Source organism: Marmota flaviventris, chromosome 1 (assembly GCF_047511675.1).
Source record: "Marmota flaviventris isolate mMarFla1 chromosome 1, mMarFla1.hap1, whole genome shotgun sequence".
Taxonomy (NCBI): domain Eukaryota; kingdom Metazoa; phylum Chordata; class Mammalia; order Rodentia; family Sciuridae; genus Marmota; species Marmota flaviventris.
This window is the reverse complement of record NC_092498.1, coordinates 219,913,403-219,931,079: the sequence shown is the minus strand read 5'-3', so window position 1 is coordinate 219,931,079 and position 17,677 is coordinate 219,913,403. Positions and strand designations below refer to the sequence as shown.

The following is a 17,677-nucleotide window of genomic DNA, read 5'->3' as shown; positions in this document are numbered from 1 at the left end:
CACTGTCTGCTCGCAGAGGCCTGGTTTGTGCCTTTGTCCAAGCTCTACAGCCTATAAACCCAGACTCAGAGATGGCAAGTGGCTTCCAGGAGCTCTCATGCACTGAGCTGCACCCCCTCCCATTTTTATTTTAGGACAGTGTTTTGTTAAGTTGCAAAGTCTGGCCTCCAATTTGTGATCCTCCTGCCTCAGCCTCCTGAGTTGGTGGGATGACAGGTGTGCACACTGTACCTTCCTGGCCAGTTCCTTCCCAAGTGTACACAGTAAATTGGTGTCACAGGAGATGGGGACAGGTGTATGTGTGATTCTGGAACCATACTTTTATCAACTAAGCCACATCCCAGCCATACAGCCATAATTTTAAAAGAACAAAACAAAGGAAAAATACTTATTTTCTGATAGGTAACATATTCAACCAGAATAATGAGACATGGTGAAGAAGGAGTCTACCAGCGACAGCCCAGAGGTCAAACCCTGCTGCTTGTTTCCTGTGGTGCTAAGAACCACGTTGATGTTTTTATATGATAGAAAAAAAATCTCCATTGTTCCAATTTCAGTATTTTGCCACAGTTTGAGCACTACAAAATCAAAATTAGAATATTTCCTCGTGGGCAGAAGTTACGTGATTTTTTTTAAACTTCCTGTGCTTTTAAGTAAAATTTTATTGGCACACAGCCACAACCATCACCTACACATCTTGTGGGTGCTTTTCAACTCCAAGTTCACAGTGTAGTATTTGCTATCTGAGCTGGGTGTGGCTCAGGGTGGAGCCCTTGCCTAGGATGCACAAGGCCCTGGGTCCCACCCCAGTCACCCCCACTGCTGTTTCTGCAGAGGTCTGCAGTGCTGTCTACCACATCAAGCACCCTGCTGTGCAGGCTCTGAGCTGCACCCAGGGTCCCAGCCACGAGCCATGAGCCATGAGCAGGGCAGGCCCACACCACCTCCGTGGGAGCTTATCATCTACTGGGCTGGACAATTAACAATGAGCCAACACCACAGGTGCGGTGGCCACTGTACAGTGAAGAACAAAGTCCCCAGGGTCCCTGTCCCACACCCAGATAGCTGTTTTATCAGGCAACATTTATGCTGCTTTGCCTTTCTGTGTATGTAGTAACATTATGTATAGTTATAATTATATATAATACTATGATAGTATTTAACACTATATATAATGCTATCATATGTAATAAAGAGGTCACACAGGCGTTAGCTATAGTTGATGGCTGGAAATGCTCAGGGCAACACTATTCACAATCCCTGGAAATGCCTGGGGTGGAGGGAACAGGCTCTTCTACTGTTTTTTTCTTCTGGTGGAAACAACCCAAACGTCCATCAACCAATGAATGGATATACACAGTGTGTCTGAATATTATTCAGCCATGAAAAGGACACTTGCTACAATGTGGATGGACACTGAGGACCTTGTGCTTAGTGAGAGCCAGACTCAAAAGACTACACACTGCAGGAATCACAGGAAATCTTTAGTCATAAGATCCAGAGACAGCAAGTAGCATGTGGGTGCCAGGGGCCAAGCTGGATGTGGTGGCACATGCCTGTCATCCCAGCCACTTGGAAGGGCTGAGGCAGGAGAATCACAAGTTCAAAGCCAGCCTCAGCCACTTAGTGAAATTGTCCCAAAATGAAAAGGGCTGAGTATGCAGCTCAGTGGTGGAATCCCTGGTGTCAATCCCCAGTAACACAAAAGGCAGGGGGTGGGGAGAAGTGTCTATTTTGGCATGCATATTCTCACATTGAAAGTAAATTCAGAGGAGTGTCAAAACACCTATTTTATTGCTGTATCTGCCCTGGGGTGGGAGGGAGGAAATGCCTGGGTTGGAGGGAACAGGCTCTTCTACTGTTTTTTTTCTTCTGCACCCAGGAGATGGAACCAGGCCTCATTCAGCAAAGCACAGCTGCCCTTGGGCCACTTCCCAGCCCTCTGCTTCATTTTTAAAAAATATCTTGAAGTCAACGTGGCAAAAACCTAACGTTTTCATTTCAGTGGCAAATACACGGCTATTATCCATCCCTCATGGGTGTCTATATATATTAAAATATGCTATTTTAAGCAGTTCGTGACTGGCTTCCTCCTTTCGACCACATCCTGTGCACTGTGTCTGCTGGCCCCTGTCACTGAGGGATGCACATGGGGACTGTGGGCATCCTGGGCCGTCTCTGTCTACACACTTAGCTAGCGTCTGAGGGGCAGATTCCTTGATGTAGAGCTGTCCAGCCTCTGCAGTTTGGAAGGCCAAGCCAGCCTGCCATCAGTTCCTGCTCACCCTGGCAGCCATACCCAGCCCAGCCCAATCCCAGGAGCTAGCCTTCCCGACACCTACCTCCGACCCTCAATGAGAGCCTGATCACTTTCAAAACTGTTAACAGCCAGGCATGATGGCGCACCACGCCTGTAACCCCAGCGCCTCAGAAGGCTGAGACAGAAGAAGAGTGAGTTCAAAGCCAGCCTCAGCAAAAGCGAGGCGAGACCGTCTCTAAATAAAATACAAAATAGGGCTGGAATGTGGCTCAGTGGTTGAGTGCCCCCGAGTTCAATCCCTGGTACCAAACAAACAAAAAAACCTGTTAACTAATTTTTTGACTTCCAAAATGTTACAGTGCAGTATGACCCCTGAGAGGTGGACAGCCACCTGGGACTGCTTGTCCCTTCTGCTGGGTCTGTTTCCCTGTGGCTGAGAACCAATGACAGTCACTTCCTCCAGAGCCTGCTGAGAGCAACATGTTTTGCAAGAAGTAAGGGGGGCTACAGGAGGTGTCCCACACGCCCTATACTGGCGATGGAACCCAGGTTATCAATGGGGATAAAAGCTATGGGGAAAATCACAAGGCAGCAGCACATAGTACCATGTGACAAATCAATACAGATGACTATCCATCTGTCCGTGTAGACTGGTGTTTCTCCACCTCCTGTTGACAAGGTGGGGGGGGGTGTCGTTCTCTGTGGTGGCGCGATCCTGTGCATTGTAGGGTGTGGAGCAGCATCTCTGGTCTTCACCCTCTTGAGGTTTGTAGTACTCCCTGCAACTTGTGACAAAGAAACTGAATCTTCATTCACTGCCAAGTGTCCCCAGGGGGACAAAATCGCCCTGTTTCGAAGAATCATTAGTAGACAATCCACAGAACTAAAGTACTATCTCGCGGGGTGGATACTATTTTTTCACAATTGTCGAATTTGGCTTTTGCTTTAATCCCAATCAGACCCATAAGTGATCTTGGGCAAGTGATTCAGCCTCTGTGCCACTCAGTACGCTCTTCTGCGAAACAGGGACATGAAGAGGATCCATGGCCCAAGACGAGAGCGCGGCAGACGCCGTGTACCGCCAGAGGACCGCGAGTCAGGGCTTTATCCACAGCGGTCAACACGCGCGCACGGGAATCGCCAGCGGACTTAGAGGAAGCTGCAACTGCGCCTGCGCGCGCCGCCGCACACGCGCACGCACGCACGTGGCTCGGCCTGCGCGCCCTCTCCTGGAGGCGGGGCCAACGCGAGGACTCTCTTTCCCAGCGTGCTCCGCGGCTACCCAGGAGCAGCAGAAGAGGAAGTGTGACGAGCGTCGACCAAGACTGCGCCGGCGCGGGCCCTCGTGCGGCCCGCACGCACGCGCGGCGCACCCCTGGCCCCGCCCTCGGAGGCCCCGTGCGGGAGCGCGCCCGGGCGTGCGCAGGGCGGCGGCGCGGCGGCGCGGGGACGCGCGGTGACCGTTGGCGCTGAGGGGAGGAGGCAGTAGCCGCCGCCGCCGCCGCCGCCGCCGCCGTTGCGCAGATCCGGGCCGCGGCTGTGGGGAGGGCGACGGAGCGGGTGACCTTCCGGAGGCGGGAGCGAGCCAGGAGGCCCGGGGACGCCGAGCGCCGCCGCCGCCATGAACAACTCGGGAGCCGACGAGATCGGGTGAGGACGGGCGGGCCAGCCTGCGCCGCCGCCCCGGGCCCGCGCCCCCGCCCCGCCGCCGGCCCCGAGACGCCGCCCCCGGGGCGGGCCGGGCGGGGGGCCGGCCCGTCAAGGTCACGCCGGCCGGGGGGCGGACGCGGGCGCGGGCTGCCGGGCGCCGGGGGCCGCAGGCCGGGGCGGAGCCGGCGTGCGGGCGCCTCGAGGGGGCCCGGGGGACAGGCGCACGTCCCGGGCGCTCCCGCCGCGCCTCGTCGGCGTTTCGGCCGGGGGGGACCCGGCGCGGTGCCTTGAGGGGCTCGCGTGTCCCCGGCCCGCGCCGGAACTGGGGTCGGCGCACATGGCGGGGAGGCCGGGGTCGCGCGGGGCCTCGGCGTCCCGCGGCCTCCGGTGAGCCGCCCGGGCAGGGGCGCCGCGGGGCGGGCTCGGCAGAGGCGGCGTGAGGCGCCTGGGCTCGCCGCGGCCGCCCTGCTGCCGGTGCCCGGGGACGCGCGCCGGGTGAGGCGCCCGCCGGCGTCGGCCTGGTCGCGTGGCGAGTGCGGCCGGGAGCCGGGAGGGGGCCGCCGCGGAGGCTCCTCGCGGTCGGCCCCGAGGCTGCTGATGGATGGCCGTGCCGAGGCCGCGGCCCGCAGCGGCTGGCAGCCGGGAGCCCGCGGAGTACGGAAGGACCTCGGGGACTCGGGACTTCGGAGGGCTGTGAGTGTCACCCAGCTCCGCGGGCCGTGGCGCCGCGTCGCAGCCCTGAACTTGGAAGTCGCCGAGAACCCGGGAATTTGTGCTGCTCTGCGGGAGGGCTCGGTCGCCAGTGTCCGCCCGGTGCTTAGCGACCCCGGTGTGCGGCCTAGGGAGGCTCCCGCGGCGCCTGGGAGGGAACCTGCTGCTGACTGGGCGCCGGTGGCAGGTGAATCCGAAGTGTCCAGTGACATGCACTTCCCTCAGAACTCACCCCTGCTGTCGCCTCCAGGCCCTGAGGTGGGGTGGACAGCAGCCACGTCGTGTCGCTCTGACATGCATGCTTCTGGCCTGAGTCTTGGCAGTGCCGCTGGGCAGGGGCTGGCCTCAGGACCCCTCCCCTCATGCGCTCACACCTGGGATGGCTGTCTGGGAAGGCTGGCAAGGGATCATCCTTCTGTCAGTCCCACTTTCGTGGATTGAGCCCAGAGGTGTTCTGCCAGTGAGCCACATCGCGGGACGGGGTCTCCCCAAGACAGGGCCTGGCTGAGTTGCCTGGCTGCCTTCCAACTTGAGATCCTCCTGCCTTGACCTCCCGGGGATTACAGGTGTGTGCCGCCCCCACTCTTGGGTTTGAGTCTTTGAAGGAAGAGATTAGTTTGTCTGTGAGCAGCCTGGTGCAGTAGAAGTAGAGTGAGGCACCCAGAGTTTACTTGGCGTTGTCCGCCTCCTGATTCTCACAGCCTAAAGACTGGCTCCTAGGGCAGGAAGGAGTGAGGAGTTTCATGTGGGCCACTCCCCTTCCCTTACTAGAGGTGCTGAAGTGCCAGGCTTCTGAGGCCTGAGCACCAAGTGGGGGAGTGTGGAGCTAAGAAGCATGGGTGGGAAGGTCTGAGCCTAGGGTGCCCTGCTCTGCCTGGCTCTGGGAAGTCATCCTAGCCTTGGTTTTAGGTCCCTCCCATTAAAATTCTGAAACACAGGATTACAAAGAGCATTGTTTTCTAGAGTCTCACCATGAGTGGCTGATGGGTGACAGGTGTCTGTCTGATCATTGTTCCCAGGTATTGGGGAGGCCCATGCCTACATTGCAGGTGGACAGAAAGGTTTTGAATTGTCACCTCAGGTGCACAGACCACATAGTCCTGCCAGCCTTCAAAGTGACAGACTGTCATGGAACTGGAGGGAAGGAAGTTGTGGAAGATTTTATGTGATGTGTTTGTCACTGTCTGAACTACTCAGAATCACAAGAAAGGGACACTGGAGACCTTTGAAGAAAGAGTCACAGAGGAAGGAAAGTCACAGATAGTGGAAAAGACCTTGGAATTTGGTGTGGGCACACTTGCCTGCTGGGCTGCAGCTGGACAAGGAGGATGGGCAGCTGCTAAAGCTGGGTGTTAAGGAGGGTCTCTGAGTCTGTTTTGTGCTGCTATGACAGAGTTTCTGAGACTTGGCAGTTGATAAAGAACAAAGTTTGATTTCTTCCAGTTCTAGAGGTTGAAAGTCTTAGAGCAAGGGCCCATGATGAGTGAGGGCCTTCATGTGTGACAGAGGCACATGGGAGAGAGGGGAGGGACTGAACTTATCCTTTAGGTCAGACTCAGTCCTGTGCTAAGGGTTGGGAATCCAGTCAGGACGGCTCTGTCCTGTGATCCAGAACCATCCTGAAGGGTCCCACCTCTCAGCTCTTGCACTAGGGATCACCTGTCTAATTTTAGTGACTTTGGGGGATGCACTCTAACCACGGCAGAAGCAGTGCTGCTGTGGAGTGGTCCACACACAAAGGGCTTGGGTTCTTCTGAAATAATTTATTGGAATGGCTTTGGAAAGTAGACACCCAAGAGTTGAGCTCCCAACTGGACCCAGTGCTTGCTCCCTGTGAGCAAGAGCAGGACAGGTTGAATCAGAGGAAGCCATGATTTGAAGAGGAGGCTGTTCTTCGAATGTTTAGAATCTAGTGTGTGGGGAGCACAGACAGCCCTTTAGGGGCTTTTCTTACATGTTAGAAGTTACTCTGAGGAAGTTTTCCCCCTGGGTATTGTGGGGTGTCCTGAGGTGGGGTGTCCAGGGCACTGCAGAGTGCTGAGGAGCATCTCTGGCACCCACTCCTTGTTGGAACAACCACACATGTCCCAATGTAGGGCCCAGTGTCTCCTGGGGACAGAATTGCTCAAAGTGAGAGCCCACAGTTGGGGATTATCTTAATGCTTCCTGCATTTTGAAGTCATTCCTGCATGCAGCGACTCTGCTGACCTTCTCTATTACTCTAGCTTTTTTGGGGGGTGGGGTGTGTTGCCAGAGTAAGCACAGTTTTACTCCTTGTGGCCTGGTTCCAATGTGTGCCTTCATTTGTTCTGTGTGGATTTAGGACTTATTTCCTGTGTTGGGCTGGTCTAAGTCCTGCAAAATTGGCCACAGATTTGGAATGTGTTTTTAACTTGCATTTGATTTCAGAGGTTTAGTAGGCCATCTGCAGAGAGCTAGCACTGTCACCCCGGACGAGGGCTAGTAACTCGGTGCTCTCCACACCTCCTGGGAGCACAGTGGTCTTGATGCTAACCCTTCCCTTTGCCAGAGAGATTGAAGCTCATGAGGTGAGGGAATTTGGCTTAGGGTTACCCAGGGAATGGACTGGCCAGACGGGGAGTCCCAGGCCCTTCCACTGTCCTGGTGGCACAGAGAATGCATGTGGGCTGGGCCCCACTGTTCTCCCATGTTGCAACTTTGTTGTCTCTGTGTGTAAGACCTTTTGTCCCAGGCAGGCCCAGTCCTGTGGCACGACTGTTCCTTTGGAAGGTGCTACAAGCAGTTGTGCCACTTTACCATGTCATTCACTATAATTGATGTGAATGGTGCTTTAGGCAGGAGGCCACCTCCTTGACAAGTGCTTTGCTTTAGTCTTTTTTTTTTTGGCAGTGCGAAGGATGAACCCAGGGCCTTGGACATGCTAGGCAATCACTACCTCTGAGCCACATCACAGTCACATCCCAGCCCTTAACAAACATGCTTATTGACTTTGTTTGGATCAGGAGGATCCTGGAATGTCTGGGAAGGTGGAACACAAATGATCTTGAGGGGTAGGGTATGGATGTCACCAATAAACTAGGGATGAGGGCATGTAGAGGCTGTTCATGAAGCAGCATGTCACTGCCTTTGAAGTTGTGGGGCTTGTCCTGTGTCACATTCCCTGCTGTCAAGGGGAGGAGCTGAACTGGGAATGGACCACAGGCTCACAATTCACATGGGGACTGTGATGTGGGTTCCCATCTGGCCTTTGTGGTTTCCCAAGGTTGGGCAGGAGTGTATGCCTTTTCAGGGTCTGCCTCCTTCCCTTTGGGAGAATAAGGACCCAAGTGATTTTGGAGGTCATGGTTTAAGGGAGGACAAAACTCCTGGAGATTAGGCCTAGGAGGCCCTCATCTGAAGAAGCTAGAAATTCCACACATAGGCTCTGTTTGTTTATGTTTTTTTTTGGTGGGGAGGGGTACCCGGGATTGAACTCAGGGGCACTCAACCACTGAGCCACATCCCCAGTCTTATTTTGTATTTTATTTAGAGACAGGGTCTCATTGAGTTGCTTAGTGCCTCGCAATTGCTGAGGCTGTCTTTGAACTCGCGATCCTCCTGACTCAGCCTCTCCAGCCGCTGGGGCTGGGCTTACAGGTGTGCGCCACCACTCCTGGCTTGTTTATGTTCTTGAGAAGAAAAAGTCCTTGTTACAAAACAGTCGAGATTGGTCCTGGCCTTCTGCTTCTTGCCCTGTGAACTAAGTCCAAGAAGAACCAGTGACTGCGACGGAGACTGGGCCAGTCAAGTCAGTTGATGGCTCCAATGCCCTGCCCGAGGTCATCTGCCTGCTGACTGCTACCGGTGAGGCTGCTTGCTGGATCCTGAAGCCCGCCAGAAGGCCATAGCGCTCTGTGGTTACCCAGGACCAGGGGAAGCCCTTTGAGATTTATTTTTTGGCATAAATACCTTGTGGTTGCCCTAAAGCACATAGCAGAAGCTGGGAAGTCCTCCTCAGACAGGTTTTTGTTTTAGCAGGCAGGCCACTTCTGCAGAGCCCCTTCCAGATTGAAGCCATCTGCAGTTTTGGGCTAACACTCAACGTTGAGCATGCACAGAGCCAGTGGGATTTGGGACCTTAGGCTTTTTTTTTTTTTTTTTTAAATGATGCTGGGGATGGAACCCAGGGCCTTGTGCATGCAAGGCAAGCACTCTACCAACTGAGCTATATCCCCAGCCCAGCTGGTGGGCTTTGGACTGGATCTGAACCTGGGTACGATGCTTGCATGTCACAGAATACATTGGTTTGGACAAGTGGAACTGGCAGACCTCCTGGCTCTGGGCCACATAGAGAAGCCATATGAGAGGTGTCATTGTTGGGTAATGACCCCTACCCATGAGCCCTGCAGAGGCAGAGCCTGGGAGCAGAGCTTTGTGCTAATCCCTTACTTCACACCTTTTAGCCACACTGTGCTGGGGGAGGCATAGTGTGAGCAAGCTGGGCACAGAAACGCCCGGGCTACCGATTAATGCAAAGAAGTGTCTTGGCCCCTAAGCGAGCTGATCCTGGTTAAGAGAACCTTCTGAGTCTTTGCCTTGAACTCCTCTTGGCTTCTTGCTCACTCCTGGTGTGTTGGCTGCCAGGGGCTTTCTTATTTTATTGATTGAAAAAAAGGGAAAAAAAAAAAACAAGGTTCAGAGGTTAGGACTTTGTGCCAGATTCCTAGAGCTGACCCCTGCAACTGAGGAGATGCAGCCTTCTTCCTGGGACCTTCTAGAACCTTCCCCCTGTTGACTGGGGGAATGTGTCCCTTACCTGCTGTCCCCTTCCAAGCAGGAGTAAAGGAAAGAAACACACAAGGTTTTCACACACAGGCGAGTTTTCTTTCCCTCAGCAAGTAGCGTAGAGTGCTTACTGTCTGTCAGATTTCATGAGTGATGAGACTGTTTCAGAAAAAACTTAAATTACATCATTTCCTCAGTAATGAAAGTTTTCATAACTTATAATTGTATATCACTTCAGGCTTACAGAGAAATTACCAACATAGTAACAAAAATTCCCATGATGTACTCTGCCCAGCCACTGGCTAGCAGTGGCTCCATATCTGCACATGATAGTTTTGCTGTAGTCTCCCCCCAACACTATTGTTTTGTTGTTGTTTTTTGTTTTGTTTTTTAATATTTTGAGAGTAAGCTAGAGACCTGATTCTTTTTTCTGTGGACACCACGAGGTGTCCTGTTTCCCAAAGTAGAGTGCCATCTTGAGGCCCATTTATGTGATCTGCAGGTTCTATTCCAGTTGTGTCAGCTGTGATGATAATGGCCTGTCTAGCCTCTCATCCTTAATACCTAAGTTTTGGATTTGGAATTTAAATGAGGCTTAGAGCTTAAACTAGTCTGGCCAGTTCTGTCCTGGCAGTGGCAGCCCTGGCAAAGATTGAGTTGCTTGGAGGAGGACACCTGCTTATCCCCTCATTGTTTTGCTTGGAGACGGTGCTAAATAAAGACTGGTATTTTTTGGTAAGGTGGGATTTGCTTTGATTTGGTTTCTGTGGATGTCACTAGCCTTCTCACCTATGGCCTACCACAGACCTGCCCTCGGTCTGTGGGGAGTGAGGCACAAAGAGGCCTGCTGTCTGCCTGCTTGGCCTGGCCTCACCTCAGCACTCTCTGGCCCCATTCCAAGGTGTGTAGGATACTCATGGTTTTAAGTTAATGAGGCCTAAACCTGAGCCTCCTGTGGCTGCTTGATCAGCACATCTCCCCTGGAACATGTCTTTACAGATCTGTCTCCAGGAAGGTTCTGCATCCTTGCCCTTCTCATCTCCCCATGCAAGAACTGGGCAACGCAGGGCTTGCTTATTGGCACTTTGAAGATGGTGGTGGGTACCTTTCTGGTGGTGGGGAATTGTTTTTCACACTAAATCTAAATTACTTTTCCTTGGAGGAAAAGAGTAGGAACAATCCTTGACAGAAGGGCTGACAAAGGGAAGCTGGCATTTACAGAGGGGTCATGGTCATGGATTTAAGCAGTGATGGGTGCATCAGCCGCCTTGCAAGGGTTGCTCCTGGGGCAGCTGTCAGGAGCTGTCAGAGGAAGCTTCCTTTTGGCTCTAAGCTCCCTTGATGGGACATTGCTCACTGGGGAAGAGTCTTGTCTCAAAGTCGGGTATGACTGGGCACACTTGTCATCCTGGCCACTTGGGAGGCTGAAGCAGTAGGATCTGCAGTTTGAACAGTCTAGGCAACCTAATGAAATCCTACCTCAAAATAAAAAATGTTTAGAAAGGATTGGACACCATGAGGTGTCCTGTTTCCCAAAGTAGAGTGCCATCTTGAGGCCCATTTATGTGATCTGCAGGTTCTATTCCAGTTGTGTCAGCTGTGATGATAACGGCCTTTCTAGTCTCTCACCCTTAATACCTAAGTTTTGGATTTGGAATTTAAATGAGGCTTAGAGCTTAAACTAGTCTGGCCAACGCAGGGCTTGCTTATTGGCACTTTGAAAATGGTGGTTTGTACCTTTCTGGTGATAGGGTTGGGCTCAGTGGTAGAGTGCTTGCCTAGCATGCGTGAGCCCCCTGCATCACATGAAATGAAAATAAACAAAATAAAGGTATAAAAAAAGAGAAGTATTAGGGGTATGGTTAGTGATTCAACCCCCAGTACTAGAGTGCCAGAGGTGGGGGGGTTGAGAAGAGCCCAGTGTAGTATGGTGGTCTGGCGTTTTTAGTGATGCCAGAAGATTTCTTGTGTCTCAGGTGGTGACCCTAAGCCTGAAAGGTGCTCTGGTCTCTGAAGATGGTCTAGTTGGGAGGGTGATGATGGGGTTGGCACAGCTGAGGCTCAGATGAAGGAACTGATGAGTGTGTGTTCTCTTTCCTGATGTAATGGGCAGGACATGCAAGCTATAGCTGGTTCACCTGGCCTGCCCCCTGAGTTTGGGGGAATCTTGAGGCCCCATAGGCAGGTGAGCTCTGAGGCCCCGTGTGTGTCTCAGCTGTGCCCAGTGGGTGCTCTGGGCAACAGAAGATAAGCACAGCCTTGGCTCCACCCAGGCCTTCAGGGCATTTGCCCCTGGCTGCTTCTGTTCAACCTGGGTCCTGCCTGGCCCTTGAGAACTGGGAAAGCTGAGACCTTGGAGATGGGATTCTTCATGAAAGCCCCCTGCATCTATCCAAAAAGGCTGCCTTGAGGTGGGGATGTGGGTATAGGGCTCCAGCACCGAATCCACACCCTTAACTGTAATTCAGAGGCTGGGTGGGACAAATATCTTACGTGTCAGTTTCTTTTCCAGTTAAAATCAAATCTAAGCTGGCCCCATGTTGCACACCTGTAATTCCAGAGGCTTGGGGGTGCTGAGGCAGGAGGATTGCGAGTTCAAAGCCAGCCTCTGCAGTGGCGAGGCACTAGGCAACTCAGTGAGACCCTGACTCTACATAAAATACAAAATAGGGTTGGGGATGCGGCTCAGTGGTCTAGTGCCCCTGAGTTCAATCCCTAGTTACCCACCCCCCCAAAAAAAATCAAATCTAGATTCCTTAATTCCTTTTCCTGATTATAAAATATTTGCAGATGCTGGAATTTCCAAGCCCCACTTGGAAGTAGCATGATTTCATGTAGTCAGAGGGTTCTATGACACACCTATGGTACAAGTTGGAATTATTGCTCATGTCTGAACAAAAGTGTGGACAAAGCTGTAGCTGTGTATGCTCCAGAGGGGACATACATGAGCCCATTTGCAATATTCCTTGTTTGAATTACATTCTTGGCATGGTGGGATGGGAACAATCCTGAGCTGAGAGTCAAGTTGATCCTGAACATTTTCTGTTGAATTGCAGGAAGCTCTTTGTGGGCGGACTTGACTGGAGCACGACCCAAGGTAGGTGCTGCAGGCTGTGAGGCTCCCTGACCTCATCTCTTGCTACTGCCTGGGATTTGTTGAAGTCCTTGGACATTGTCTGGGTTTCTGGGCAGGAGACATTTGACTGGGAGCTGTCTAGGGGCAGAGATAGTGGTGTTCCCTTTGAATCTGTTAAATTGGTCTTGATCTTTTTGGTCAGAGCCACAGGAAGACTGTGGCCCACAGTTGCAAGCCACAAGAAGGTTATGGAGTCAGAACTATTCACTGTGGGGTAGAGGTCTAGGGTTTTGCTAGAATCAAGTCAGCATTTTGTTCAGAATCAAGTCAGCATTCCTGGGTTGCTGGTTGTCACTCAAATGTTGTCATGTTTGCATCCCCTTAAGCTTTGCTCTCCTGTTCCTATGAAGCAGAACAGAGCTATCTGCTATTGCTATGGTCACTTGTCCCTTTTCTAATTTATGAGGATGTAATGCATCTGTCGTGCAGAATTTCCCTTGCCAATCTCCATGTACCTCTTCTGGGCCCTCTTCCTCCCCTCAGCAGTTAGTTGCTAAGCCAGTTCATGTGTTGCTCATCCCAGACTTGTTCAGGTAAGGCCGATGAACTGGAAGGAAGCAAGTGAGTGTGCATGTGCACCCTCCAACTGTTAGATGTGTTTGCTTAATGCCCTGGTTTGTGTGTGTTTGTGTTTTTGTTCCCAATCTTTGAGCAGAGACTCTGCGCAGCTACTTTTCCCAATATGGAGAAGTTGTTGACTGTGTTATCATGAAAGATAAAACAACCAACCAGTCTCGTGGTTTTGGATTTGTCAAATTTAAAGACCCAAACTGTGTGGGGACGGTGCTGGCCAGCAGACCACACACCCTGGACGGCCGGAATGTAAGTGTCTTCTCATTCTTTCCTGCCCTGTCTTTTGTTTGCCATTCCTTCAGCTTAACTCTATGACTGAACTTTGACTGATGTTTATTTTAGAGTCTTTTAATGTGGGCTGGATTTAAAGGGGTTGGGCCTTGGTATTTGGACCAGCTGTTGGAGGCTTGGGCCAATTGGGTGGCCTGTGTGGGCCAGTGTGCCATGAAGCTGGCTGCTGTTGGAAACACCTTCTTTTCTAGAGAAAGTAGCCTATGTTCACAATGGGCTGGTTTGAACCTTCCTACAGATCGACCCGAAGCCATGCACTCCTCGGGGAATGCAGCCAGAGCGAACACGGCCAAAGGAAGGATGGGTAAGAGGCTGGGGTTGGGAGGCCTCCTTGTGAATGCTTTTTTTTTTTTTAACTGGGAATTGAACCCAGGCATGCTTTGCCACTGAGCTGCACCCCTAGGCATTTTTATTTTATTTTGAGACAGGGTCTTGCAAAGTTGCTTTAGGGCCTTACTAAGTTGCTGAGACTGACCTTGAACCTGCAACCCTCCTGCCTTAGCCTCCCAAGTCACTGGGATTGCATCGTGTCCCTCAGCGCCTGGCCTCCTTGTGTGTACTTTGGGCAGATTTAAAGGGAAAATATGTTTTCCTCTGGTGGTGTTGCTCATTAAGCAGGAGAGCAGTAGAGGTCTTCTAGATGACCCTGGAGCAATTGATAATTGCCCAGTTTTAGCCTGTACTGCATTTTATCTTGTAACCAAGAAAATTCTTAATGGTCCTAAGTGATCATGGGTAAGGTGGTCAACTGAACTTAAAACCCCATCCTGTGGTGAAGGGTTTCTCATGAACTGTGGTCCCTGTTGCTCAGGTACAGTTATCATCCTTGAGTGGTGTTTAGTTGGTTTTGGGTTTTGCCAGCATACATACTGCCTTTGCCTGGCCCAGCAGTTGCATCACTAGAACTTCATGGGGCAATGCAGATGGAGAGCACTCCTGTCTTTATAGAGAGTTCTGGATAGCGCTGAGTTGACCCCTCCAGGTGCCCCTGGTCAGAGGGCTGGGTGGAGCCTGAGAATCTGCTTTTCTAGCAGTATTCTAGCTGCTATGGAGGATGAGACTTTAGACCCTTGCAACATTTTTTTTCCCCAATGTTATATTTCAAATTTTTTAAGTACAGGAAAATTGGAAGACTGGTACAGTGAATATCTAAATATCCCACTAGATTCATCAGCTGTTAAATTTTGCCAAATATTTATGTGTATTTATGCCTATGTCTGACTACATGTATCCCTCCTAACTAGTGGTGTGTCCTCCTAAAGTCAGATCCCCCACCCTCACCATCGCCACACCTAAGGATGTCGTGTGTCTGGTCTGTACTCCTGTTTCCAGAATTGCTTCACAAATATCTCTTGTCTCCTGAAGTCCAGTCAAGGGTTATGTTCTGTCTGGTTATTAGTTAAGTCTTTTTTTTTTAACATAATACCTTTATTCTTTCTATTTATTTATTTATTTTTATGTGGTGCTGAGGATCGAACCCAGTGCCTCACACTTGCTAAGCGAGTGCTTTACCACTGAGCCCTAGTTAAGACATTTTAGTCTCTTAGCCATTTTATAAGATGTATTAGGCATAAAAAAAAATAAACTGCGTAACTTGATGACTTGACTGACCTGTGCACCCACGAAACCATCACCCATCATGGCAGTGAACTCTCATTCCCCAAAGTCTGGTCTCTTAATCCAAAGCAGTTGGGGCAACATAAAACATGATGTCCTTGGATAGGGAAAGGAAGTCGGGATTGGAAACAGAGGGGCAGGAAGAAGGAGCACATATCTTGCAGTTGCTTCTCAGCTGTCTATGATCCTCAAAGCTGCCTTCTCCTCACTCCTTCAAAATCTCTAGCTTTGCATTGCAGAGCTGTGGGAGTTTTTGAGACAAGGTCTCACTATGTCACCCAGGCTGGTCTTGAACTCCTCACCTCGAGCCACCCTCCTGCCTCTGTCTAGCGGGGACAATAAGCGTGCACCATCAAGTCTGGCTTGCAGAGCTTTTAATGGTTGTGGCTGTTGTTGTTTAGAATAGCTGAGGTGGGACGTAAGGTGTGCTGTGTTCACCCTTACCTGAAATACAGCCTTGCAGAAATGCCATGATTACAGTCTCCATATATGACCAGAGAAGTGGGTCATCTCAGCTCAGTTTTTGTGTTCTTTTTTTTTTTTAACCTTTATTTATTTAGTTTTACGTGGTGCTGAGGATTAAGCCCGGGGCCTTGCACATGCTAGGCGAGCACTCCACCACTGAGCCCCAGTCCCAGCCCCAGTTTTTTGTGTTCTTTTGACTCTTTGGATTTTTAGAGTGTGTTTGGTCTGGCTTTCAGCTGACTCTTAGGACAGATGCAAAGATGATGTCACACCTAACTAATGGGAAGTGTTTGAAGTCCTACCACAAGCTAATCCCCTTTTCCTCCTCAACACAGCAGAAAGGACCCCGGAGCGATAACAGTAAATCAAACAAGATCTTCGTTGGTGGAATTCCTCACAACTGTGGTGAGACAGAGCTCAGGGAATACTTCAAGAAATTTGGAGTGGTAAGTTCCTTGTGCCTCAGTGTGCTGGCTGGTCCCAGCAGGTGCTTCCCATCCTTGGCCTCCTTAAAGTTGGAGGATCTGCTGCACATTCCCATGTCCCCCATCCCCACCCCACCCCCCCCCCAAAAAAAAGAAAACAAGACCCAGCCTTTCTCTTTATGATCATTTGAGATCCAGCAGAATGTTCCTGTGACTTTTCCAGCAAGTGCTAAATTAGATGGACTTCACGATTGCCCTTCTGATTGTCTTGTGACCATCATGGTTTGAAGCATCAGATAATGGTAGTGAAGAGGATGGTGTTTGGCTTGGCTGTGGAGCCAGCTGTGCCCAAGAAGTCATCCTGCCCCTTGGTTGCTGGAGGGGTGGCCCTAGACCAGGTCCACACTGAGGTTAGCATCTTCCCCTCCCCAAGGCCCAAGACCAGGTGCCCGTGAGGAAGCAGCCTTCAGGTACAGTGGGCTGGTCTGGTGAGGTGCTTTCCTGGGTCCTGCATCGGCAAAACAGCCCAGCAGTCTGGAAGCAAGTTCACTTATCCTCCAGGCCTCTCTGGCATCACAGATGTTTTAACCCATTTCCTCCTTGATGTTTTCTCTGATGGCAAAGCTACCCCTAAGTGGTTTTTCTGGGAAAGACTGAAATCCTTGAGAATTCCTTTGGAAATTTAGATTTTGAGGAGTCCTGCAGGGAACTCAGTGCCCTGGTGGAGCAGCCTATGAGATGTTCAGTCAGCCCTGGGACTTGACACTGGGGAGGGCCTGCGGTGGGACACAGCTCTGTTTGGAGTGAGGTATATGGGCTTGGCCGGCGGATCAGCTGTTGACTGCCTGTGAGCTCTGGTTGCAGTCTTTTTATCAGGTGTTCCTAAGGGTGCTGCAGGCTGGGCCAGGGAGGAAGGAGTACTGGGCAGGGGCAGAGTACAGAGCCTTGGCCGACTGGGTGCTGCTGCCTGAATCCTAGAGCCCACAGCTGCCTGCAGTGATGAGGTCCAAGCTTACTTCACCTGACTAAGCCTCACTTCCCTCAAATATATTTAGTGGAAGGGTACCTGTGGACTCTCCTAGGTCACATCCCCTGCTAGGACATGCAGTTGGGATCATGGTCGCCTCACCTTTCTCTGCAAATATTTTGTTAGGCAGTGGGCTGAGCCTGGTGGCTGGTGTCCCTGTGCCTACCCAGGAGCCTTGGGGCCAAAGCAGTTTGTTCTGTCCACCCCATCAACGTTGGGCTCTCATACACTAGACCCTATAAAGCTTACCTTGGCCCTAAAATTTCCCAAGCTCAAGCGTGGTGTTCACAAAAGTTGGAGCTTGGGGCTCTTACTAGAAAGAGAAATAGTACCTGCACCTCACTTTGCTCTCTTCCTCTCCAGGTCACCGAGGTGGTTATGATCTATGATGCAGAAAAGCAGAGGCCTCGAGGTAACGGCTAATCTAGTTTGTCCTGACCTGTGCCCCTTCCCCCTCAGATGGCAAACTATCTCACCCCCTTAGACACAGGCTAGGTGGTGGTCGTAGGGAACATTGCTCAGTAAGGACAAATTGGAGACCTAACCGCTAAAATGTAGGCTCTCCCCTGCGCAGCTCCATTCAGCCTGTCTGTGCTTCCCAAGGTCAGACATCACACATTGTTTTTGGCTCGTTCTTGTGAAGTTTTTATGACCTGACATGAATTTTGATGTGGTTTCTGTTTTAAATGTCTCCTGGAGGAGTGTGGTTCTGCAGACTGAGCTTCTCTCTCACACCTGTGTCATCCCATCCTCACCAGTGTGGCCAGTCCCACTCA

The 17,677-nt window shown here is 51.4% G+C and overlaps 1 protein-coding gene across 11 annotated transcripts in view; it reads left to right on the top strand.

The window, feature by feature from the left end:
* Positions 1 to 3,704: 3,704 nt before the first annotated feature.
* Dazap1 (DAZ associated protein 1) overlaps positions 3,705 to 17,677 on the top strand; it is a 26,883-nt gene continuing 12,910 nt past the window's right edge. For 3 of the 11 annotated variants that reach the window (XM_071604568.1, XM_071604567.1, XM_071604584.1), the window contains exons 1-6: positions 4,497 to 4,603; positions 12,424 to 12,464; positions 13,159 to 13,325; positions 13,606 to 13,671; positions 15,785 to 15,895; positions 17,265 to 17,313. In XM_071604568.1, the coding sequence (XP_071460669.1) occupies positions 4,512 to 4,603; positions 12,424 to 12,464; positions 13,159 to 13,325; positions 13,606 to 13,671; positions 15,785 to 15,895; positions 17,265 to 17,313 (526 nt within the window). In that variant the 5' untranslated portion in view covers positions 4,497 to 4,511. Of the gene's footprint in view, positions 3,911 to 4,496; positions 4,604 to 4,893; positions 8,447 to 12,423; positions 12,465 to 13,158; positions 13,326 to 13,605; positions 13,672 to 15,784; positions 15,896 to 17,264; positions 17,314 to 17,677 lie in introns of those variants that run through there. The other 8 variants (XM_027952668.2, XM_027952667.2, XM_027952669.2 and 5 more) reach the window with 7 other exon arrangements.